Source organism: Symphodus melops, assembly GCF_947650265.1.
Source record: "Symphodus melops genome assembly, chromosome: 7".
Classification (NCBI taxonomy): domain Eukaryota; kingdom Metazoa; phylum Chordata; class Actinopteri; order Labriformes; family Labridae; genus Symphodus; species Symphodus melops.
The window spans coordinates 14,548,669-14,575,135 of record NC_136697.1 but is presented as its reverse complement, the minus strand read 5'-3'; the positions used below and the strand labels follow the sequence as shown (position 1 = coordinate 14,575,135).

At 40.8% G+C, this 26,467-nt stretch overlaps 1 protein-coding gene across 3 annotated transcripts; it reads left to right on the top strand.

The window, feature by feature from the left end:
• The first annotated feature begins 3,191 nt into the window (after nt 1-3,191).
• tcf3a (transcription factor 3a) lies at nt 3,192-26,324 on the top strand. 3 transcript variants are annotated; one of them, XM_079349330.1, is made up of 20 exons: nt 3,192-3,882; nt 6,866-6,962; nt 7,349-7,421; nt 12,400-12,473; nt 13,978-14,053; nt 14,717-14,757; nt 14,936-15,071; nt 15,748-15,797; nt 17,219-17,315; nt 17,719-17,855; nt 17,999-18,146; nt 18,266-18,324; nt 18,448-18,520; nt 19,837-19,913; nt 20,006-20,182; nt 20,334-20,445; nt 20,603-20,735; nt 22,957-23,192; nt 23,593-23,721; nt 23,830-26,324. In XM_079349330.1, the coding sequence occupies exons 2-19, from the start codon at nt 6,909-6,911 to the stop codon at nt 23,712-23,714; spliced, it is 1,875 nt and encodes a 624-aa protein (XP_079205456.1). In that variant the 5' UTR covers nt 3,192-3,882; nt 6,866-6,908; the 3' UTR covers nt 23,715-23,721; nt 23,830-26,324. The 3 variants fall into 3 exon arrangements, with proteins under 3 accessions (XP_079205456.1, XP_079205454.1, XP_079205455.1); XM_079349328.1 differs by lacking the exon at nt 22,957-23,192 and adding an exon at nt 21,209-21,447 and having other exon boundaries at nt 3,212-3,882; XM_079349329.1 differs by lacking the exons at nt 3,192-3,882; nt 22,957-23,192 and adding exons at nt 4,031-4,192; nt 21,209-21,447.
• The last annotated feature ends 143 nt before the right edge of the window (nt 26,325-26,467 follow it).

Genomic DNA, 26,467 nt, shown 5'->3' with positions numbered 1-26,467 from the left:
TTTTATATGATTAAGAGGTTAAAGAGGTGTTTTGTAGTTCCAGAATAAGTTTTTGGAATACTTAAAATGTATTCCAAGACTTCCTCTATGTCTCAGCTTTGAAATGAAATTAAAATGCTCCCTGTATTGTTGCAGGATTAGGCCATTTGCTCCTCCATGTTTTGATCTATATGTGTACTTTCTCCTTAAAGAAATTGTTTACTTGCATAAATGTTCTTTATGATTTAATAGATTGAAAGCTTTTACTTATGAACGCGTTTAAATTAGAAATAAATACTGTTATAAATCAGAAACCAAAGGTTTTGTTGGAGGAGTCTTGTATGTAATGCACTCGTTTCACCATAAGGCGGCAACATACCAGCTGCAATGCACAAGATTATAGATAGATACCAAACGGAGACCATCAAAACGCACTATTTTTTTATAAACTGCTGCCGCCAAGTTAACTCATGCCTATACTAATGTTCAGCCAGAGCATGAGAATGTTTAAAAGCCCTGATGAAATAAGTGAGTGCTTAATTTGAATTAAAAGCCCCACAGTTCACAACTGTTCATTTATTTGGTTCGTCTGAAGTGACAATGACATGTCTTTTACTTATGTCTGTTAACTTAGGACTAAAAGTGTGAAGCTTTGAGTCAGAGAAAATGTTAATGTTGTAGCATGTGGGGAGGGAGACTACTGCAGCAGAAAAACAGTGAAGTCTGCAGTCATTAATATGCAAATATGTAAATTAGGGGGTAATTAAGATTGGGCGTTTGTCGGTAGCTCTTTGATTGCAAATGAATTCAAATCTGCACAAAAAAGGGGGAAGGGATGATGAGATATAAATGAGGCAAAAACAATGGTATTCTCTCCCCCCCACGCACACAACTCTATTAGGGATCTATAGAATATATAGGTCCCATTGTATAGAAGGAACTGAACATTGCTGGTTAGTTTTGTTTCATAAACCAAGGGCAAACTCCCACCCGGAGGATGAAAGAAAAAGAGAATCGTATATTTAAAAATGCACAAATTGGTTGTCTTAACATTATGTTTTAGCACCAACAGAAGCAGCAGCATAATGTGTGGTGGCGGGGAGGGTGCTATACATTTGAGCTGAGACAATTAACCGTGTACACAGTCACCAAGCTTTCAGCATGGCAGACTACAGCCACCGCAGGGAGGTGGAGAGATTTCTGCTCATTAAGAGTGATGTGGCTGACCCCTGTAGAGAGGCTTGCTCAGGTGTCTTGGTGGGGGGGTTTATGTGCGGCAGCAGCATGCTGTGTGTCACAAACAGTGTTATTTTCATATTTCATATGTTTTGTCAAGGGGGGGGGGGGGGGGCTACGCTACAGTTTACACACAAGCTAACGCTACTGTTATTGCTGTTTCAGTAGTCCCTTGACACTTGTACATCTTCCTCCACTGGCATGTGAAATGAGGATGTGTATACAAGGAAAGAAAACAAATTTAACGTTGTGAAAATGGGGGACAACAGCTGCTCTTATCACCTTACAGCCTTCTCACAATGCTGCAGTATTGCATATTTTACTGGCTTTAAACACTGACCGACAACAATGTCACCTTGATGAAACAAACAAAACATTGCAGTTTAACATTAACTTTGTTTGTCAGTAATCTTATTAAAAAAAAAGACAAAATGTAGGCCTTTTGGCTTTAGGTTTGTTGATTACATTTAAGGGGCAGGATGATATTTTTATTCACTCAGACACTTTGGAGCACAAACAGCTGATCTCAGACCTACTCTGTTGTGTGACAAGTGGTGGAGTATACATGTGTTTGAGAAAGAGGGGGCTGTATTTTTCACAGGAAACAGGAAACCAGTAGTCATAACAGGATGCCCCAGGTTTCTGTACTGTACCTGATGCGTGGGTGGCTGCTTTGGGGTAACCCATTTACAAAACGAAGGGGCTTGACTCGAAGAAGAAGAGTGGGTGGAGAGGTACTTGGGGGTTAGGAAAATGGAGTTTGACTCTAAATATAGCTTTTTCACATCTAACCATAAAACCTTGATGTTGTTTTGCCTCTTTTCTGTTTGTCCTACTTTTTAAAGGGGCACAAAGCAAACATTGTTTGATATTTGATTTAGAGCTGCAATATGATGTGATACTTCCATGGCAATAACAGTAGGCTACAAACACAATCTTTCCTTAGGTGTATGCAGTGAATCTGTGACATGATTGCAGTTTTGTCACAATCAGGTTGATTATCTGATATTTACTGAATGATCATTACCCTGTTACAAAAGTTGGGCTGTATGCTTATTGACTTACTTACTAAACAGTCTTTTCAAATTCACATTCAACTATGTAGGCCATGGTCTGTTTTTTTATCAGTGACATGTGCTGTGATTGTATAACCAAGTTGGTTAATGGCATACAGTTTGAGCATGTGTGCAATGCATGCTGAACATGTGTGTGAACCACATAGTGGATGGCTTTCTCGTAAAGGCCAGCACAGATGTTATTTGGGTTGTTTCCCTCAAACCAGTTGAGGTTTTCTTTAGAAAGTCTCAAGACATAACACTCACATTTGCTGCAGTCTTGTTTACATAACCACCAAGGTATACTCGTGAAAAACGGCAGGCCAGGCCCTGTTCGTGAATTGTAAGCTGCGGTTCAAACTGTGATTTTAGCTTTTTAATCTTGCTTTGGTAACAAAAGTATTTTGTGACACATTTTCTTGTGCCACTTAAAGCTTTTTTTTTTTTCCAAAAGTGACCTATCCAAAGTTAGGCCGACCTATACTACATTAAAACTATTTAACACATTTGATATAGTGATTCGGTCTACAAAAGCCTAGGCCAACAGACCACAAGAGACCAAAGACCAAAAAATAGGCTACTAGGGGGCAAAAAGTGAGTGGTGAATGAATTATGGCGTTTTGCAGGCTTCAGCATATTTAAACTGAGGCTATCTTTACATTAGTATTTGATGTTTGTTTGCTGTAACTGTTTAGTGGAATTCTTGACGAGGTCGACAATTTATCGTGTTTGCATTCATTAAGACAACACACCCAATTTGTATCCACTTTATAAGCAGCTTTATGGAGAATCTCGCAGTGTAAGGTTTAGGGTTAGAGAAGCATCCCCCCCCCCCCCCCATCTCTCTGTCTCTCTCACTCACACACACGCACGCACACAAGCGGATTTTTTTGTAGCTCAGAGCAATATGAGCGCACGACGCCCGTCGGCAAAAAAGAGGGGCTGCCCTAAACGTCTATGATGAAACATTGGCCTTTCTACGTGCCCATCAAATTTTTAGTCGGATCCAATTGGCCCTCCCTCTGATATTATCGTCCCATCTATTGCTCTGCTCTGTTAGGCTTTTCGCTGTCTTCATCCGCCAGTTGACATAGATCCCGGAGAATCGGTGATACTTGGCTCATTTTTGAGCTCGTACAAGCCACATAACTGTAGCTTTTTGCGGTATTAAATATGCCAGATGCGTCGAAATAAAGGCTGTTAAAACCCGCTTCAGTCGGTTTCCTTCTTTTTTATTTACGTCGGACACCGCTGATGTTTCAGCGTCCATGTCCTGCCGTTGGCAGTCCCGCGGATTGATACTCCTTTGGAACCGACAATGTTGAGGCTCTAAAATGTCTACTTGGAAAATGAAATGGTTACAATTTCTTTAACAACACTGAAACGGGTTACAAAAGAGTGATGGTTTGTGGTATAGACGCGTTTTTAGTTTCGTGATAGAGACGACAACACGGCGAGGTGGCGGAGGAGTGCTTCATATTGCCTTTCCTCGTTTTCATCAAGCCCTCAGTCCGGACCACACGGGGGGAAGGATCCTATCCCTAACTTTGTTTTTCTCTCTACTCCAGCCCTTCATTCCCCCCCCAGTTGGATGCTACATACTTGAATTCAGGTAAATGGAGATTTTAAATACACATTCATTACAAGCTTATGCATGTGAAACAGGCGAAGACCGCCACATTGTGACCGAACAAATGAGTAAGTTTTAAAGCGTATTGTTCAAGTTGTGACCGAGTGCCGCAGCCAGGAGAAGCGGGCTCTCGGATTTGAGTCCCTTCGGCCTGAGCTGCTCCCAGCTCATCATGTGTGATGGAAAATACTTCTTTGTTCAGTTCCGTTGGCGTTGACGGTACATCACATTAGCATATATATACTGTCTGAGTTGGTTGACCCGGGATCTTGGTACGCTATCTGTGGTCCGAGTAAGTAGGTTTTCAGTAAATAATGGAGACGTCGACTGATCAGACAGTGGTTGTTTTGTTTGAAGCTAACTGTAACGTGTTTAGATTGATGTGTGCTGCTCCACCTGTTAGCCATATTTAACACTTAAATATTGACGACTTGGTTGGTTTGGTCCAAACTATAGCCAACAAATAAAATGCAATGGTACATCAATATTTATTCAAAGTATAACTTTGGGATCTGCCCCCCCCCCCCGACACACACACACACACACACAGACTTGACCCCTCTGCTAACAGCCTACCACTTAATCTAGCCGCAGCTAAAGCGCAATTAACTGCATCAGGAAGTTTCTAAATACACTTTATCATCTTGTAAGATGGATTTTGGGGGGGGGAGATACCCATTCTCGTTGACTTGCGTTTTGGCCTCTCGTATTAAACTTTGGTGGTCCGAAGTCTTTGTGTTCATTGGTGCCCCTGTTCTCCTGCTCGACGTGAGGGGAAGGCAACAGGTTTTTAAGTCATTTAAAACGTCCCGTAGGATTTTAACCCCACAGATAAAAGCATCAAAAGCAACACACTAACTTTTGTTTGACCTCGGGGATGAGCTGTTTCCTGGCATTTTTTTTTTTTTACCTTAAGTTTTCCCAAATGGGCAGGCGGAACGTGGGGGTGCAACTTCCATTTGTTAGGAGGGGCCAAACACTTCTCCCCCATTTTGACCTCAGCCACACGAGAGCCTGGCATTTGTTGAGATGTAGTGTCCAAATATTTAGGGTTTTTTGTTTAGAATAACACTTTTCGTGTTACTCATTAATTGTGTTATTATAACCTGTTGTATCCGACCCTAATGTTTGCATCCTTTCAGCTGTTTGCTCTTCTTTTTTAAGTTAATATTGATTTTATCACTGTTCTGTTAAAGTTATCAAATTACATACAGCACAAGGATAATTCAGGGTTTTAAGAGTCAGTTATATAATAAAAAAACACAAGCATACAAATTGTATACTCTAACGTGTTTGAAATTGTCCAACTGAGCTGTCTCATGGTGTCAGTGAAATAATCCTGGTAAAATGAAAATGACTTGTGGCTTTGGAAAATCACAACTTACTCATCAGATTGTTTATATGAATGGCTGTTTGTGGAACCTCTTTTTGTATTAAATTGTTTTGTCCCTTGTCTTTCCTGTCCTACGACACAAGATTATACGAACGTTAATCAGTTTGTTTATTTTTATTTGATTTACATTTTTCAGCTGCGTAACTTGATCCATTATAGTTTGTTTTGGGAAATTGTCATAATTGGAAAGGACAGCTGTAGAGGGGAAATATTGGACAGATAGAGTGGAAGGGTTATATACAGTAAAGGGGTCTAGGTCAGATTTGAACCCATGGCTGCTGTGATGAGGACTACACCCTCTGTATTTTGGGACAGTGACAAAACCACCAGGCCATCAGTGGTCACTTTTGAATCTAGCAATTTAAAGAACAATGCTGGCATTTCCAAAGCATGATGTACCTTTTATGCCATTTTCTGGGCATTGTTGAAAGATGGTCATGTTTCCACTTAAATAATGTCCACTGCACCAGTTTGTAAATAATGACAATGCATATTATACCTAGAACAAAAACAACATATCCTTTGAGGAACAGAGGTCATAAGTAAACCCTCATCAATGTAATGTCTGCTTGATCACAAACTGAAGCCCCAAAAAGAGATTGAATATAATTACATACATACGATGACTTCAACAAAATCACAACGTGAGGAGTTTCCCTGTGCCTGTATTTTGTGTTTCAGAGCGTGTCTGTTGGTTTTCCAAGCACATGACCCAGCTAATACATGTATGTTTAACACTTAAATGTGCTTTGATACCGACTGGCTGAACCACTCAGTCACTCTTTAAGATCTTGGTAAAATGCTTAATTCCTTTCTTAATTTTTTTCACTCAGAGCGAGTTAGTTTTGAGGAAGCTATCCGAACAAAGGGCCCGAGTAACAACAAGGGTATTGGGCCCCTGGCTGAACCATGGTAGATGTGGACTAGCAGGGAAATTCTTAGAACTGACTGAGAACTTAAAACTGGGTAATACTTTGATGGTCTTGCAAGAGTACAACACTCGACCAATATTTCAAATTAGCAGGTCGGTATCAGCTATTCATGGAAGATTAGTTCTTTCAAAAAAGATGACACAAACGTGCGTGCTGCTCTATGTCCAGCTGACATGGTGGTTTTGTGTTTCATACTTTTCTTTGGGATTGTAGTGACTGCTTTAAAGACGTCTACTTGAATCCATATCTGATTAGTAAATGTGTAAATGAAAAATAGACATAAGTGAAAAGACAGATAATTTAAATGTTGCCCATAGGATTGTATTTACTTTACCTTTAACATGTCAGCTGTGCAGTTACTTTAAGCTTTGTTTAGCCCTTTCAACTTAGTGGCACAAAATTCAAATGCATCAAATCACATTCTTTATGTATCCTATTTTTTACCCCATGTCACCCTCCCTTTGTTTTGTTTAAATTTTCTGTTGGAAGCTCCTCCGTAATACCTGCTGTATTGTCACATCTTTTGTATTTGAAAAAACAGAGATTCCTGACTGGCTGTGTTTAGTCTTTGAACTTATATTGGTATGAGTCGTTCTCCATGTTTGACATATACTCACATTGTCCTCACCTCCACCTGTAGCCAATTGCTGAGACTGAAAGACCCAAGTGAACAGCAGCAGAGAATGGCTGCAGTGGAATCAGACAAGGAGCTCAACGACTTGCTGGATTTTAGCGCGGTAAGAGATCTCTAAAGATTGCTTCAATGTTTGGTATGCATCTTTAGCAATTTATTCTATCATCACAGAGTTACATACAATGGGTTCTGAAAAGCACAACGGCTTCGTAGGTTGAAATATGAATGCATTTCAGGCCGTTCGTTACTGGGTCAGTCGGTCAGGATTTAAAGGATTATAACGCTATGACATCAGTTGAAGTTTTGTGGTCTTCTGTGGTGCAGCATTTAAAATCTAGCTGTCACAGCAGTTACAACTGCTTTGTTTAGGTTTCTTCATTCCCCTTGTAGGTGGTGGGTTTGACAGTATATAGAATTGGACGACTTGAACTGTTAAACCATTGCGAAAGGGGAACAAAAAAGTCAACATCAGTTTGTTTGTCATTTCAGATGTTTGAGCTTCCAGTTTCAAATGGCAAGAACCGACCAACTACTCTTGCCAGCAGTCAGTTTGGAGGTTCAGGTAAGATAAAAAAAAATGAATCCATAGTTTGCTATTTCTTTCATTTGTTTTGATTTTCTTCCTTTTTGGAGTTTTTTGCCCCTTATTGAAATAATTGCACCGTTCATATGGATCTGACCAGAGATGTAACGATTCACTCAAATCACAATACGATTTTTTCACAATTTATTTTACAAAATGAGACTGAAGACAAATTATGACTAAAAAAAAAAGACCTGCACCTCTTCATCTCTTTGGCTCTTACACTCGTTTGGGCAGAACAAGTTCTCTCTTGATTTATCTTTGACAAAATTCAACCCTTCATACGATCAGCATGTTCATTATTAGACGTGTGTGTATCTCTGACTGCTCCTGCTGCACGGGCATTCAGCGTGCACTATACCTGCAGACAGTGTTTATAACTCAGCGCTGTCTCACAGAGTCTGAGCGGAGACGTTCACAGACTGAGACGACAGCAACTGTGAGAGGACGTTGCTATTGTTATGTTAGCTGCCGACACGGATCGAGAGTCTGTGCTGCAATTGATTTTACCTCATTGCACCAGTGGCAAGAGAGACCATTTTGTTTTGGGAGAGAGCGAGAGTGAATGAAAGTAAAATTGATTTATGACAACAAACAATGTAAATTGACTCCCCTGATGTGTGCTCAAATGGTTTGGCTCTTAAGCAAGTGCAGCAGGGATTAGCACCTCCATTACAGCAGATCCACCTGCTGAAGGTGTTTAAACTGATGTCTCGCTGTCTTAAGTCCAAGATAATTAAGAGAAGCTGTGGCTCTGACTTGTGGGCAAATGAGTGGCTGTGAATGCTGTCACTCCCGTGTTATCGAGAGTCACTACTTGTTGCTCCACCAAATCTCAGAGTGATGAACACTTTTGATTCCCGGAAAGTTCCCTTAACAATAAAAAACCCCTATTACCATCTCTTTAAGAAGCATCTCTTTAATTTTGAAGCAGCTGTATCAGCAAATAAAGTGTTTTAGCTGTCGCAACTTAACACATCTCAGATGTCCGAAAAAAACAAAACAAAAAAACAAAACACTTCAAACCACACAGATTCAGTTAGAAGCTTCAACGTAGCGTGCTAAGAGGGGAACACACACACACACACACACACACACACACACACACTCTCTCTCTCTCTCTCAGTGATTTGTAAAACTGCAGTTGTGGAAACATCTGCTTTGGAGACTTATTATTCTTAGTGCTTTAGAAATTGATAGACATTTTTGTTGTATTGGTTTTTAAAGATATGTAGACGAAACACTGATTTAAGAAAGAGCAGCTGTCACTCCGTGTTCCTGGTGTTGTACAGGTTTGTGGAGGTTTAACATGAGGCTATAGGGAGCCTCCCTTTTCGAGCTGTTCGTTATAATATCTTTTGCACTTTCATTTTTTGGTCCCTTGAAACTGAGATTCCAAAAATGTATTTTTTAAGTTTCATGTGGTTTGGTATGCAGGGGGGAAGTTTAAAATTTGCATACAATGATCAATATTTAAAAGCGGCTCTGGAAACAAACAGTTTTGCCTTCTAAAATGTGGACGCTGTTGAAAATCAATCAGAGTCAAAGTTGGGTCCATGAAGTGTAATCTGTATCTGTTAGTGGGTGAGAGCACAGTTGTGTTTGAGAAGTCTTTGGTGAGTCACAGGTTAAAACAGCCAGGCCTGTGCTATTGTACATTGTTCAGTATTTAGTTAACATTGTTCACTCTCTTGAGATTTGCTCTTACATCATGCTTTGTGTCTGTATGACTCACTTGCCAAGGGAAGGAAGAAGGTGTGTAGACAAAGAGGCACACTCAGTTATAGGTGCCTGGGGCAAAGTTCCTGTAAGAACGAAGGCCTGTCTACAAATTTGGTCAATGTATGTGCCAGAGTTTTGCTCATGAAGCTTATGAGTCAGGCCGACTGTCTGTTCCCAGTATCTCTTCCTGTGTAATTATAGACTAGCCATGCTTAAAGGGGCGTTGCATGCTGGGAGGAGAAGTGCATTGGGGTTCACCAGAGAATTTGTCTGATGTTACTCACCCTTTTTCTTCCTTTTGCTCTCTACGGTCCTGCGAGTCTGTCTGAGTTGAGCTCTACTCATTGTTTCCTATTGATGGGACTTATTTTGCTAATGGAAATCCATTTGTAAAAATAACAAGCGTTCTAAAGACGTTTGTGGTTCAAAATGTGATTTGATTTCTAGCCTCTAATGAAATCTAATTAAAGAACTAAAAGGACTATTGTCCCAACAGCCGTGCGATCTGTTGTTCCTGTTGAAGCGCTTCTTTATTTCACCAAATAATAAGATGTGTGCAGAGGTCTACACTATATAAAATGTATTCAATAAAAACAGTAGGACATCATGAGCATTGAAAGAACTCTTACAGGGAGGAAAAGGAAACAACACTTTTCTAAACCAAGTCTTTTAAAATAGGCTGAATGAAAACACTAAAGCAAACGTGTTCCTGACTTTTGTTTTGCTTTCATGTTATATATACAAAGATGGTGATCTTGATGCAGGTTTCTATAGTCCTATTTGAAATGAATTCATTTATCTGCTGTTCCAGGTTCTGCATCAAACAAAGAAGGTATTAGAATCGCCCATTCTGTCATTTGTTTTGTATTTTTTGAAGATGCTGAATGTTAAGTGTATGTGAGCAGGGAGACGTCAGTAGACACACATGAAAGCAATGCTCAAGAAAACAAATACAAGGAAGTCTTATATTCTGCAAGTAAACAATGCTAGTTTCCCTCACATGATCCTTTTTTTATGGCTGCTACCTGTGTCACTATAGCTGTTTGTGGTCACTTCAAAGCTCCCCCTCTCTGCCAATCAACGGATGCAGCTGAGCTTGTGAAATAAAGACATCAAAGTGAAATGGTGTCTCATTAAAACTGAAGTATTGTTCTTTCAAACAGTGTGAGTCAGGCACTCACACAGAACAACAGTGCTGTGGGAGCATGTTACATAGTGACCCACATTTTTACACAGCCATGTATCTTTACCATTAGTAGGTGTTGGTGATCCAGGTCTGTGACGTTTAACATAGACAGTACACACCTGGTCAAATCTTTGTTTTGGGGATTTTACTCTAACCATTAAGCTGACTTTGTCTTCACTTCACAGTCCAAAAAGTGAACTGGAGCATATTCACTGATTCTTTCTTCTTTTTTTAGTCGAGTGTCCTATACTCCCATCTCTTCTTAAAATCATTCTTCACTCACAACTTTTAGCCAAATTTAATATATTTTTAGCAGCGACTTGCAGGTGACTTCATTCACTAACTAACTGTCATGGATAATGATTCAGAATAAAAGCTTTGTGTGAAAACATAAGTAATATCCCCACAGAGAAAAGATGGGGCTTTACTTGGAAAAGCAGAGTAGAACAGTGTCAGATTCTCGCCCAGCGCCGCATATCAGACTTCGGTACGAAGTGCTCGATAACTTTTGGTATCTCAGAAGGTGCCAGTTTACTATGCTCATATTTCTCGTTCATGGGTTGATCTCTTTATTAAACCGTTAACCCAAAAAAGAAGTGCACTTAGGCTTAACACAGGAAACATAGCTGCTGCATTTTTCAGGACAGCAAAAGACACAAAGATATGACCTTGCTCTGCAAACAAAACAAAAAAAGGATGCACAAAAATGAACCATCGTTAATGAAGTATTCTGTGGGAAGGGCGGGCGATGACTGGGGCTACGTTGGTTTACTTTCCCATTTCTTTAAAAGTTGTCCCATTATTCCCAGCTCACAATCCATTGATTCCTATCAATATAAGTCTGGATTCACTTTTCTATAACACCCTGAGTGGGCTGGGAAAGAGTAGTGTCATTCTCCTGGTGTTATACAATCTCCAGTTTTCCTTAAAGGAGAGAAAAAATGCATCCTTTAGCTTTGAATCTTTGTTCTATTCTGATATGAATAAGTGGTTATAATGAAGGTGTGACCACTTTAATACATAAACTTCCTGTCTGTAAACTTAAAATAACAGACTCATTTAATTATATTGTTAGTTGCTGCAACTAATCCACATTTCAGCAGGACTGTAAAGGCAGTCAAAGACCCAAAATGTTGAATTGGAGCTTTTCCTGCTTTGCTGCTGATGGCTTTCAGCGTAAACCAGTGGTTCATGCATTCTGTTTATCGTCTTTGATTGACATGCGGAGTGACAGACAGCCATAGAGAGGGGACAAGACATTGTCTCCTTCATCTCTTATTCTGCTGGTGTCGTGCGTATAGATCACAGTTGTCACGGCAATCTAGCAGCCCTCAGCGCTGTGGACCCATCATTCTGTTCTACTGCTGAGCCTGTCATGATTCAAGCCTGCCTCTACCCCCCTCTCTTTCCCCTTTCTGCTTTTTAATTAGACAACAAAACACAAATATGAATATTCATAGAGCCGGGCTTCATTAATATGCACAATTATGCAAATCAGTACACAATTAAGCCTCAGCTTTCCCCTAGAGATGCTGTGTTGCAGCACGAGAGGAGATTGAGAGAGAAAGGGAACGGGCAGAAATTTCTGCTTCGCCAATCTTTAAAACCACTGAAAGCCATAGCACTCCGCCAATGGATAACATGAATGTAAGCTCGAGCCCTTTTGTCTGCACTTAGGCGAAGGTGTAGGCAAAATGTGAGAAAATCGATGGGCAATGAGAGACTGTTGCATTGAAAAATGTGAAGGCGAGTGGGAGAATGAAGAATGTCTACAATTATTCTGGGAGTCTCATACTGGGTGTTAATTATTCAAACTTCCTACAGCTCATATCTACGCTATGTGACAGCGCTGTCACTGTGCTGTCACTGTTTGAGCTGTGAAGTGAAGCTCTTTAGTGGGGGTTACTTTGAGCAGCTTGAAAAACCTGTATCAAAGCAGGTCAACTTCGAAGTCAGACTTAGTTTTGCAAAGAGTAAATGTGACTGTCTCCAACAAATGTGTCTGCCTCCAATTGGTTCATCTGTCTAACTCAGCTTCCTGTGTTCCAGGTATGGATGAGAGGAGTGGGTCCAGTCCCTGGGTGCAAGGACAACCGAACAGTCAATCTTTCAACCAGGGAAGGGTATGTTTGTTCACATGTAATGCCATGGAGATGTCATGCCATAGAGTTTGAGAGAAATGCAACATAGGTTTGAGTAATGTTTCATTACCTTACTCATGTAAACACTTTTTTAATACCTGGTTTTGTGGCTGAAAATAAATCAGGAGAATAGACCTGTATGGTTTCAGATTAAATTGGTGACATGTGGTCACACTTCTCTTAATAAATTATTAATGATAACAACCTATATAAACAACCTAATTGTACTTCACTCCCTAAAAGTATCTCAACAAGTCCAATCTTTCCTTAACCTGCCAAAAGTATACAAACACTGTCCAATCCGCCTACAAACATTGCGTGTCCTCCAGCCTTAGCAGACTTAGTCTTCTTTATCTGGAAAGACAGAACTATTGTCACAATAGTGGACTTGTATGCTGAAGGGAACCTTTGGTCACTCCAACAATTACAGCCATCCTAAGGCTTACCATCAGCACCTTTTTATCTACATCTCCCGCTTAGGAATTTCATTAGGATGCATATATTCAACTATGAACATATGTCCAAACATAACATACTGGACTGCTTTCTTCATCGTGCCACTGGCACTAACTGGTCAGTGCCTTTTTTTCTGTGACACTTTGGAGGTTTATATTGTGATATCCTGCACTAAACAAAACAAAAAATGACTAGAAACAAAAACTCAATCTTAAATCTCAGAAAGAGTATGAGAGGACATCTTTAATTACATACACCAGGGTTCTAAAATGACATAAATGGATTTATACAGTTAAAGTAGTCCACAGGCATCCTTATTCGAAAGGTAGACTTCATGCTGTATACCCCAACGTATCTGCTTTGTGTGATAAGTGTAAAAAGAGTCTGCAACACTGACTCACTATCTCTTGTTCTGCCTAAAATTAAACACCTTTTGTGCTTTTATATTTCACTACATGGCTATATAAAGGCAGGTTCTGTTAGCAAAAAAAAAGTATTTGCTCCTAACCCACCCTCTCCCCATAGGGCTGCTTCAAACACCACAACCCCCTCACACACACAGACACACGCACACGCACACACTAGTGGTGCAACCGATCACAAATCTCAAGGTTCAGATTGGTCAAAGATTGGATCGGTTTCCCAGACCAGCCAAAAAAGAATACAAAAATAGATATTGGCTACTCAAACATGCACTAATTACATGCTGTCTTTTCACTCAGGCTGCACATGGCTTTAGCAGCAGTGCATGTATTTTATACCATGTTTAGAAATGTTCTATTGATCAGCTGCCCCACTGTGGGGAGTGATCTGAACAGATCAGATGTGATATTGTTGACCACTACACACCTGCCCAAGCACCACTGGATCACAACACAGAGGACCCTAGCACGTTGCTTTCAACTTTATTCAACTACATAACCTCATGTTATTCACAAAGTCACTATCTTAAAGATGTAAACACTGAACAAAATATTCTGAAATAAAAAAAAGTGAATTGATTTAATTAATGTGTTTTCCCCCCCCTCAGGGTTATGGAGAAGAAGGCCTTTATGGTGAGCAAGAGGGCATTGCCTCCGCCCCTATATTTGGATCAGGGATTGTTGGTAAGAAAGTTTAAATTGAACTAAGCTGTTGAAACGCATTGACCACAGCGAATACAGAGAATCTGGGATATTTATGGTTAGTTTTTCTAATTATAGGACCAGATGAAGGACAAATGTGCTTCTTGAAATACACACGTTTATTTCAGAGGCTTATGTGACTGAGCCAGAACAATGGGCTGTTTGTTTGAGAGAGAAGCTGTTCACCGGTTAGACACTAATGTACCACTTTAGGGCAAACCATATTTATGCTTAGGTGGCAGTGGATGAAGGGAGCATGGTAATCAGGGAGGATGTGGAGGATGGGTTTGTTTGTGTGTTCAGTGCAGGAGGGGGTTTCAGAGGGGACGGGGGTGGGTGTAAAGGGTACCCATGCACAAACAAGGCTTTCCCCCCTGGGACTACTGTGGACTATAGCTCTACTCTGTTTAACTGTCAGGGGAGGGAACTGAGGTTGGGCACAATCGCCCCTGAACAATTTATAATGGGCCAATTTATTGTTGTTTTGTTCGCAATCATAAATACCACACATCATCATATAGACTCGCATGGCAGATGGAAGGCACCCACGTGGAGGAGGGTGAATAGACGTACTGTGATTTAAAGCTGACATCGAGGCCCACATTCAAAATCATGACCTGATAAGGCATTTCTTTCTCCAAACAGGAAAAGCTGAGCGAGGACCATACTCGTCATTTCCAGCACAGGTGAATCTTTTATTCTGCTGCTGTATTCTCCCTTTTCTTGTCATGTCCTTATTTTTAAAAAAATGATGCTCCTCTGTTTTCTTTTCCGGTTAAATTCTTCATTTACTCTAATATTTATTTGACTTCAAATTAAAATGTGACACTAAATAAGCTTGTGCTTTATTTTTCCCATTTTTAGCCGGGCTTTATGCCTAGTGAGATACCCATGACGAGTCCCAATGCTCTCTCCCCACCTGGCATGAAGTCTAACTCCCAGTTTTATTCCACTCATGATGGAAGCAACCCTCGCCGGAGACAGTCACAGGAACCTATTGGTAAGATTATAAAGAAAATATTGGACTCCAAGAATAACATTACAGATTTTATTTCAGATAGATTTTTCTATCTTCTGATTTTTAAATGCAGAGTCAGTAGCTTTAAAAAAACATATAATTATTATAATGACATAATGCAACAGATACAGTTTAAACGTCCCTGTCGATGCACGTAGCAGCCATTTTGGATTTGAATCCAGATTACTGAAGATTCTCTGAGTTTCTGAGTCGGACTTCCGACTTCAGGGTGCGTTCTGTATGACGTATCAGACTTCCAAGATCAAATGGAACGTAGCACGAGTGTGGGCTTCTGATGGCAATGAGCCCAGTTTGAATGTTGTGTTTACAAACTATAACAAACATTTCTACTGACATCTGCCTTTGAGTCTGTGTGTTAAGTCCTTTCTGCTGGAGTTTTAGAAAGTGTGTGAGAAATTCACTTCTGCTTAGTTAAAGGGAGAGTCACTTAACCACATCAGAATAAAACATCTTTTGATAAGGCATTAATGAGTAGTCACGAGACAGATGGATGAATTGGTTCAGTAGGACTTCAGAAGAAAGGGGACTGCATTGATGAAATCCCTCATCAGTGGATGTACTTTGTTTGTCCAATAGGTGAACGTCTTTGTGTTTGTTAGCATGCTTATGTGATCTTGGTCTGTCTTCCTCCCCTCAGATTCACAGCCAAAAAAGATCAGGAAGGTGCCCCCTGGCCTGCCTTCCTCGGTGAGTACTAACAGCCACAGACACTGGAGCACTGAGCTGTCCACCTCGGTCCGTCCACGGGAGTTTTCTTGTTTCACGCCTGTTTTCACATTCCATTTGGCATCTTGATCCTCTCCCTGGCTTGCGTAGCGGTTGAATCTCTGCTATACAGGACATCCAGCTCTTACAGCTGTTTATCTGGACTGCAAAGTAAAAAAAGAAAGGGTGGTGGGGGGGAAGCCACTCATTTACCAAGTCACTCATTTGCAGCATGTATTTATAGAATGTCGTATTTGCAGGTCCTTTACTTTATGGCCACATTTCTCGCCCTCTGCCAAGTGTACTCTTCAAACTGCTGAAGGGAATCCATTCTGCGGTTTGATGTTCCTGACTCCACCTCATCTTTTCCCTCATACTCTGGCTCTGTGGACACCCCATTTCCTCCTCTTTTCAGTCCCCCTCCCCCTACTCCTCTTCTATACCCCACAGCCCCCACTCCCTCCGCCTTCTTCTCCTTTCCGCCTCCTCCCTCCCCTTTCTCCTTCTCTCTCTCTCTCTCTCTCTCTCTCTCTCTCTCTCTCTCTCTCCCTCCCCCATCCCTCTATCCCAGCTGCCAGTGGAGTTGGCTGCTGTCCAGGATTCGGCAGATGGTTCAGTAATTAGGAGTGCATCTCTCCATTCCCTCTTCTACTCTCCCCCCATTTCCTTCTCCTTTTTCTCTGTGTTTAATCAAATTACAGAGGAAAACTTCAGTCCATTTGGGTTTGAGTTTTGCAGACACAGTTTGATACTTGCTTTTCGCCTTGAATAGTCTTGATTCAGAAAGCTGTGGTGCTTCAGAACATTGGTTCTTTTATACCCATTATACAATTCTCCAAATCCAACTGCATCTCCTATTGTGTGGCAACATGGCCTCGTGTTAAAGTGTACAAATTATGTATCTGTAGACCATTCACAATGTGTTTGTGTTTATAAGGATACTATGTAAAGGCTGTACAGAGACAGGAGATGGTACTCAATGTAATCACTGACACTGCACATCCAGCACATACTGCTGAGTGCTTCAGTCTGCAGACATGTTACAACAGCCTGTGCACTGAATTAAGTAGTAAAACCAGATAGTAAAAATCGACTCCAGCCTTGGAAGGAGCAAATACTTTCAATAGCTGTTTTTAATCTTAAACTCTTTTGTTGTTTAAAGTCGAGAAGAAGATTGTAAATAATAACTAGTTTGTAGTTCCTATCTTAGCTTATTAGCATTAATGGGACCTTCCATAAAGCTTTCTTCAATGAAGAATAACACAATTGGCATGTACTACACGCATGGCATTCACATTAGATGGGTCATATAAGCGTTTTACATTAGTAATGTGGTTTGTAATGAAGTTTTTAAGCACTAAGCTGTACAGTTTTGCCCATGGCTGTTTGTTTCTCTTCTGTAGGTTTATGCATCGGCTTCAGGAGAGGATTTCAACAGGGACAATGCTGGCTACCCGCCCTCCAAGGCAGGAAACTACCCACCATCAATCTACATGCAAGGTCAGTAAAGGCAAAACTCCTTTAAAACCTCTCGTCCGTTGTGTTGGGTTTAAAGGTTCAGTCTGAGCAGGACACTTGTTGTTAGATTACGTTAAATGTATCACACAACTTCACTTGAAACAGTTGATACCAAACAGGATTTTTCTCTGGAGCAACTGTGGTTGTGAAACTAGTTGCCTATGATACCCTTATGAAGAGCAGATGAACCAGCTTTAGCGGTATGTCAATAAACACCCTGTGGTGCCTGGGTGCTGAATGGTGCATCACAGTTGAATGAAGTCATCACAGTAATGTGACATGTCTCACATGTGGCCTTCATTGTCTCCTCATCTCCTGTTGCTGTTTTTTTTATCCTCACCCCTCACTTCCCCCTACTTCTTCCTCCCTGTATGCTCCCTAACAGAAGGCCACCACCCGCCCTCTGATCCATGGGGTTCTGCCCGGTCGATGGTTCAGCCCAGTTATTCTGCCATGCTGGGCAACCCCCCCCACCTGAGCCCACATGGCCCCTTCACTGCCATTAACCCCCAAGACAGACTGGTGAGTTCTGTCTTCACTCTTTGGACTTCTGTATTTTTTCTCAGAGAGCACAAGTGAGGTCTTAGCCACTTTTTTGACTTATCCATCATTGAGAGTGTCTGTCTGGTCCTGCAATTAAATTAGTGCTTATCTTTACTTCCAAGAAACGACAGCCACTGCCCCTGTCACCCCAAAACTACCCCCTGCACGGCAGTGAGGTAAATGGGGCGCATCCCGCTGGCTTCCACTCCGGCTCCAGCAGCTTCGTAGTCCCCAGCCACACACCCCCTATTGCCAGCACTGACACTTTGGGTAAATCCTTTTAAATGTTCTCTTTCTTTATGCTTTTTGGCTTTTTACACATATGAGTCTTAAAGCACGTTTCTTTTGTCCATGGGATCCAATTAATCAGTATTTTTCTTCTCCGAAAGCCAATCGAGGAGCAGTGCCTGGAAGTTCAGGTGATGAGATCGGAAAAGCCCTGGCATCTGTAAGTAGTATGAGATAAACATAGTTACATCAGGCTTTAAATGTTACATATCATCGTTCTATAGCAAAATAACTATGAAGCCAACAGCTGTATGTAAGTTGATCAAAAACTCGTTTGTTCCAGATCTATCCTTCAGACAGTTCTGCCTTCCCTCCATCTCCATCGACGCCCTCTGGCTCTCCCCAGGCTGTGTCAGGTGAGAGAATAGCTCCAGGTATTGTTGCTGGCCACTGTTGTTTTGTTTGGTCACCATACGGGGCTTTCATGTTGTGAAGAAAGAGATATTATGTTGAATGTGTTTTGTTGTTTTATTCTTACTTGAATGGTTATTTATGACAATGTAGCTCCATCTGTTGGGTTAGAAGTGGTATATAGACCATGTATTTAAAATGAATTCATTTTTGTTTCTGAGGAATCTTAATGCTTTCAGTGATGTGATTAATTACACTCATTACATGGATGAGTGGATACTTACATTTGACAACAGTTGGACTGAGATGTATCTATTTTACCTGTTCAAAGCCCCATATCCTTCATGAATACAATGTTTACATCATATGTAATTGGTAGAAAAAAAGCAGTCCAAAAACTGCATTAGCAAAAGGTTTAATGAAGTAATTTCACAGAATTAAAATAACTCAGATTTTGCCTGTGTCACTGAGTTCAGTCAGACTTTTTTCATGCCTGCTCTGAACAAACATAGAATGACACTCAACACTATACATGACATGGAAGTCATCTGACTCAGCAAAGGCTTCTTCTCAGAATGTCTCATATTTACAATGAATTTGTCTCAGACTTTATGTATGAAGGTGTAATGTCCACATCATCCATTTCAATAAGCCTGTCAGCCATTATGAACTGTTTTCACCCCATATTCAGCTTAACCTTTACTTGATCTTTTACATACACACACACACACACACACACACACACACACCATCCATATATAGCTTACGAGAGAGGAAGGGAAAATATAGTAAAAATAAAAAGAGGTGGGGTCACTTCCCCATTTGTCTCTGGTTATGAGTGAGCTCGTCACAAATGTGTCTTACATTAAATACGGCTGCTGCTTCACAGTAAGGGCAGTAAAAAGAGGCTGGGAATGTTCATCATGAACCCAATATAAACTGAAATATAAAAATATTTTCACACATAGAAACACATTGTTCTTAGTGTTGCTGGAGCTTTTTGACCACTTAAAGCCTTTCACTCTCTATGCACCTTTGGAGGTGGTGATGTTTAGCCAGAAAGTCCTTCTCTGCTTATCCTGTAGTTCTTTAACAAAATATTGTGATTCTCATTTTTTGAGAAACAACAAGAGCTTCCATTGTGTCCAAAAACAGATATATCTTCAGGTTGACTCAAATCCTACTTGTCATAGTGTTTCTGATGAGGCATGCATCATACACTTATGAGTCCAGCACAAAGACATGTGACAAAGACATATGTTATATTTGTTTGGAAATAAATGGAGTAACAAACAATCTGAACACATCGTCCTTTCTTCAGGCTCTGCATCGCAATGGACTCGGCCTTCGGGTCAGGTCACACCTTCACCCAACTTTGAGGACGGAATTCAGTCCATGGTGAGTCAACAGCTCTTTTTAAAAAAAAAAATTCTTTTTTTTTTCGAAATTCCAATTTCAGATTGTTAAAGCAGTTTTTTTATTCCCTTCAGCCGAGTAAAATGGAGGACCGTCTGGACGAAGCTATTCATGTTCTTCAGCGTCATGCCAGTGGACAGGGAGGAACTGGCCTGGCTGAAATGCACAGTCTGCTCTCATCTGGCTTAGGAGGGTTACCTGCAGCCTTCACCAGCGCAGCCCTGGGACTGGCCAGTCGCCTGCCTGGACTGGTGAGAGAAATGAATGGCAGCATAAGAAGTCCACAAATGACTGAATTAAATTGGATGACATTATCAAGGATGTTTTATTGCTCTTACTCTAGCACTAAAACATTTTACAAATATAAATCTAACACATGACATGTTAATTGTTGTCCTGAAGCTCTCCGGTCACAATGAGGACTCTGTCGGTCTGCCCTCTAGTGGAGGTCTTATGCATGGGCACCATGGCTCTGCATCTGTTCAGCAGGGCTCTCAGCCTGATGGTTTTGCTGGTGAGACTTTCCGTTGATCTTTACTGTTTTTATTCATTGAATGACCTATCTATCAGAAAGGATGGCAATACATGAACACTATTTGACAGTTACATAAAGTGTTTGGATCTTGATGAGGATCTTGTTCAGTATGTGTATTCATTGTCTCATCATGCAGGCCTGATCGCAAGCATTCATCGTTCCACTGGTTCTAAGTTGGACCGAGAGGAGAAGGAAGATGACGAAAACTGCTCCATCACTGACAAGTCTGAGGATGAAAGGAAAGACATGAAGGCACACCTCCGAACAAGGTTTCTAAAACTTTCTCTATTTTCACACATAAAATATGTTCCTTTATCGATGCATGATGTTCAAAAGCTTAAAGGTAGAGTCAGTGATTATTGTTTGTTCAAGCATGCAAATACAACATTTAAACTGGAAAGAGAAACATCCTGTGTCACCTAAAACATCAGAATGAAGAAGAGGTCAGGGTCTCTACACACAGTCACACGTGTGAAGGCCCATGAGTGATAATGTAGCAGCATTAGTTTAATACAAGTCTATATAAAGCTCTATAGTGTACTCTGTTATATTTCTATCTTTTAAACCTTCAATCAGAAAAGTCTGAATCCATTTACAGGAAGAGTTTCTATTTCTAAACTTTTCAATGAAGTGTTGACAATGTTGGAAAAATGTACTACATTTTCTTGGGAAGCAATTTTAAGTGAACTGTACCCATACTGTTGTTTCCCTCCCTCCTCATCTGCCATTGGCTCTTCGCCAGTCTGGATGACGAGGAAGACGATGAAGATCTGCCAGTGGAGATTAAGGTTGAGCGGGAGAAAGTACGGAGGTTGCAAAACAACACCCGTGAGCGACTTCGTGTGCGGGACATCAACGAGGCTTTTAAGGAGCTGGGCCGCATGTGTCAGCTCCATATGAGCTATGAGAAACCACAGACCAAATTGCTCGTACTGCAACAGGCCGTTAACGTTATTCTCAACCTGGAGCAGCAAGTCAGAGGTCAGTGGGTGTCCAGGGAGAAAAGAAGAGGAGGGGAAATGCCTATTTTGCTCAATAAAACTCACACACAGCTTCACTTCCAAGCTCCTTCCATGTCCTTCTAGCCTTTCAATACCTCCTTTAAGGCCTCGTTAGTAGTTGATTTTACTCCACTCATGCTGCTAAACAAATTCTACCTCATCATTTCTAAAAAAGGATGAAATGTAAGGACATGGGACGAGGAAATGAATCTGTGTTAGTGTTTTCAATACATGCCCATTCTTCAGTTCATCCTCTGAGGTTTTCATCCCCTGGTAACACATACAGGTCTGCTGTATGTTCTGATGCAATGTACGTGTTGCTTTGTCTTAAACTGGCTGTCTGTTCCCACTGTGTGAATCCTTACATGTGTCTCTGCCTCACCGTTTATTGGATTAACACATCTTTTTTTTTTCCTGCACATTTTTTTTCCCCCACTGTTGCTTCATTGCGCTAAAAGTTACTTTTACTGTCAGAGAAGTTATGTCAGTGTTATGATTAGCTCTACTAATAGTCGGTTTACAGGTAGCCCAGAATAGCATGAAAGCAGCCTCCCGTGTGTCCTAACCTGTCTTCAGCTTTGTAGCTGTGTGTGTGTGTGTGTGTGTGTGTGTGTGTGTGTGTGTGTGTGTGTGTGTGTGTGTGTGTGTGTGTGTGTGTGTGTGTGTGTGTGTGTGTGTGTGTGTGTGTGTGTGTGTGTGTGTGTGTGTGTGTGTGTGTGTGTGTGTGTGTGTGTGTGTGTGCGCGTGCGCTGCATGCCCCTGTCTCTCAGGCACAAACCCTTTTATTTTGCTACCCTTTTTTCAAGAGAGACTTTTCCATCTCTCCATTCTGTATCCCCTTCCTCTATCATTTTCTTTTTACAGATGGCAAAAGCGACCTCTCCCTCACATTCCGATAAATACATCTCGTACTGCGGATGTATTTAACACAGTATCCTCCTCAGTCCTTCTTCTCAGCTTTTTCTCCGTGGCTTTTTCTGTAACAGCAAAGGGTGTTGCCTCCTTTCTCTCCCTCCTCATTACTTCTCTCATTCTGCTGGAAAAAAAACAACAACATATCCCCCTCCACTTCCATCCTGGACCCCAGTGACCAAAAAGTTCATCTTTTGTTCGGTTATACTTCAGAGCAGATTTGCGAACGCCTTATTAATAATTCACTTAGTGATGTTTCAACCCAAAAAACACAATTCAATGATTGATGACCATATGTCAATTTATTTATTTATAGTACATGTTGGGGAAAAAAAGATTTAAAAAAAGAATAACCTCCGCTCACTCTCCTGCAGCCCCGCTCCACTGGGATCTTCTTATGCAGTTCCCCTGGTCTTAACTTAAACTAAGAGATTGAAGTTAGTACTATTCTGAAGTACACAAAAAAAGATGATTGATTTTCAGTTTTAGTGACAACATGTAGCCTAGGTTCAGGAAGGGTTGTGATTTGGGTTTGTTAACCAGCCCCTCAAACGCCCCCCTCTCCTCCTGGCTGCAGCATCGTCACGGTGACTGATGAGAACCTCACTTCCGAGGAGAAGGAGCAGAGGGAGCGAGAGCGCCGCCTAGCCAACAACACTAGGGAAAGGGTGCGTGTGCGAGACATTAACGAAGCCTTCAGAGAGCTGGGCAGGATGTGTCAGGTCCACCTGCAGAGCGACAAGGCCCAGACCAAGCTGATCATCTTGCAGCAGGCTGTCCAGGTCATACTGGGCCTGGAGAAGCAGGTGCGAGGTAGGTCAGCCAATAAAGGAAGGTCTGATCCAGAGAGCCAACCAACCATCTCCGGTCATCACCGGACAACCGTCCACCCTTCAGAATAAACACTCTTCCTTAATATTAACCTCACTTGCTGTGTAGCATCGATTTTGGGTATCCCTTTGCTTTACTAAAAAGAAGAAGAAAAGGGAGAATCTTAGAGGACGAAAAATCCCTGCTTTCTGCCAAACACCTCACTTCTCATCCTACTTTCATTTTCCTGTCTTACTGTCCCTTTTTTTGTTTCCCATCCATCTTGTATTTTGCTTTTGTGTGTTCAAAACTTTATCTAATGACTTAAAAGGTTAGGACAAAGCTTTATGGCATTGGCTTCCTTTCTTTTGGACTGTTTTGAATTTGGTGTGTCCTTTTCCAGAGCGTAATTTGAACCCAAAGGCAGCCTGCCTCAAGAGGAGAGAGGAGGAAAAGGTTTCAGGTGTGGACCCCCAGATGCAGCTTGGTGGGGGTCATCCTGGTCTTGGAGATGGACATATGTAATTCTCAGGTCAGTCTGCAGAACAGTGACTCGCAAGATGAGATCATGAATAAGTTTGTTTAACGATCTGTATTTTGGAAAGACACTGAGTTCATTTCCTCTCCTTTTGTCTTTCAGTTCCTGTTGATTGTACAGCCCCAAGAACACGTGGCCTTAATCTTGAATTGTCATACATCTCAGTGTGTGTTAATCAACTTTTGGAAAGCACACACGCCCACACACCTCATTACACACAAGGCAGTTGGCCACATTCCTAACGATGACACAAAAGAAACAAGCACACTCTTCTTGAAAGAGGTAAACATTTACTGATCTTGACAAAACTATGAATTGAGGACATTGGTTTGGAGAACATGAAAATTGGACATAAGGACTTTCTTCTGACTGTGTTTTTTTTTTTAAGACATTTTGAAGAATTGCTTTACCTGTTGGGAGCAAAACGTGTGTTTGGATCAAATGAAACTTTTGGATCAATTGCTCACATGAGCAGAGTTAGGATTTTTTATCATAGGATAATTATTGGCATTCCCATCTGAAAAGGAGGTCTTACATTCTTTACAAGCAAGGAGGGACACATGGGTTTATATCTAATGATAGAACAAAACCAATAGTGTTTGGTTATAAATAGCCAACTTTATTATCGTCTCATTTGATGACTGAGTTAAAATGGAGACATCCAGCCACTGAAGGCCCATCAGAGAGCTATCTTCTCTTTTTGATATGATATGGTCACTCTGGCTGTGTTTGGAAAATGTCTTGCTTTGGCTGTAAAGGTGCCACAGTGACACTCACATTTCACAGGGTTTTTTTTGGTTTTTTGGTTCCCTGAGTCTTATCTCTGAGTCCTGTACATCTGTTCATTTTTTGTGACCATGCAAGTGGAATGATAGGCTGGTAGAGAGAGACCAACCACCGATGCAAAGACTCAATACCTTCCCTCTGTGAGGCTGCTGTTGGACTTGTGCGGAAACAGATGGCATCCTAACTGTTCAGCCAGTTTGAACCCTGCGACCCAGTACTGCTAGTGTCACATCAACCTGTGCCTGTTGAATCACACCCAAAGACACTCTTACCTAGTTGTGAACTCACTCGACTCGCCACGACCTTTGTAGTGGTGGATGACATTTTGCTAAGACAGAAATAATTAAGTATTGAAAGGGATCATGAGTGTTTCTGCTACCTGGTGAAGAATTTACTCAATCGCCTTTGACTGACTCGTGGTTGTTGCTCTATGTTTGGCAGTGCTTTGTGTGTGTGTGTGTTTTTTCCCCTTTTGAACAACTGCAAACCCTGTTATAAGAATTTGACTTTGTAGAATTGATTTATCTTTATTTTGTGTGTTTTTTTACTTTGTAAGATAGTTGAATGAGTTTTGTTTTTCTCATTTTGAATGCTTTTTGTGTTTATGTTTTATTGTAACAAGTCTCAAATTAGATTCCAGGAACAAAGTTAGTTTTTTTTCTTCTTTTGTGCCAGGTGCTTAGAAATGTTAGCAATGACAAAAAAAAACATCTGGCTGTAACATCATATGTTTTGATATTGCTCATTTGTTGTTTTTAAATGCCTGTTTCAACACAAAACTGTCAGGCCAGTTGTAATTAGATTCTTCTTCTGTTGGAGAAAGTTTCTCCTAAAGTTAATGTTTTTCTAAAGCACGCCCCAGCTCCTCTCCCTGATGTTGAGCTTACTGATAAGTTTTTTGATTAGTTTGAGGACAGGGAAAAAGGGGACGTGTTCAACCTGCAACAGAAATCACTGAAGCATAAGATGAATCAAAAAGGGCGACCATGGTCATTTTACTGACTTTGGGAGTTTTGATAATGGTTACTCACCAGTGCCTGAATAGTTCTCTGATATGTGTTGGATAATGTTGCATTCAAGGACTTTTGGGTTGTACCTTTTTTTTTTTTTCAATACAGATGTATAAAACCATATATACTAAAGTGACATCCGACTAAGAACATCGAAATGAAGGGTGACACGCTGTGCGGCTGGTTTTTCGGAGTCTGTGTCATTAAATGTAAGGTGACTTATAACCTGATGTACAATTTTTGAGAAGCGAACTCACTTAAAATTTCTCATCTTTGATGAACTCATTTGTTAAATATGTTTTTGTCCTTGACTGGTATGTGCATTAAAGAAGTATGCACAGCTGTAAAATGAGTCTTCATCAGCTTTGTCTTTGTAAGCTGGTGTTGATATGTATTAGTGTTTGGTTTACCTCTACCTTTCATTTTGTCACAAATGTTGCCCGATGGACTTGCCCTTCACATTATTTCAGTCAGTTTTTCAGCGAGGAATAATGTGGCATGATATAAAGTGGGCACTAAAAACTTGTATTTTTATTTGTTTTATTGAAAGAAGTGTCTGCAGTATCAAAGTGTCAGAACATGCACTTGATGATCTTTGTTAACAGACTCTTCCTGTCCTCAACAACAGATGACCTGCTTCAAAACTTTGTCTTCACTCATGTTTGAGGACAGCGTCTATGTAGGCTGTGTCCTCAAAGTGCCTCCAGTTTCCTATTTTTTATATATAAAGTAGATATTGAAAACTGTTGTGTATATAACAGTAATGTAGCAATAAATGTGCCATTTTTAATAACAAAAGAACGTTTATCCAATGAATTATTTGAGCCCAGACGTGAAAAAGCACAAAATTACAGATCCTCTACATAATGTCTAATTTATTTAATGGTCTATTTTTGTGAGATTTATATAGTGAGTGGATTTGAGATGGGCTGACCAGAAACATG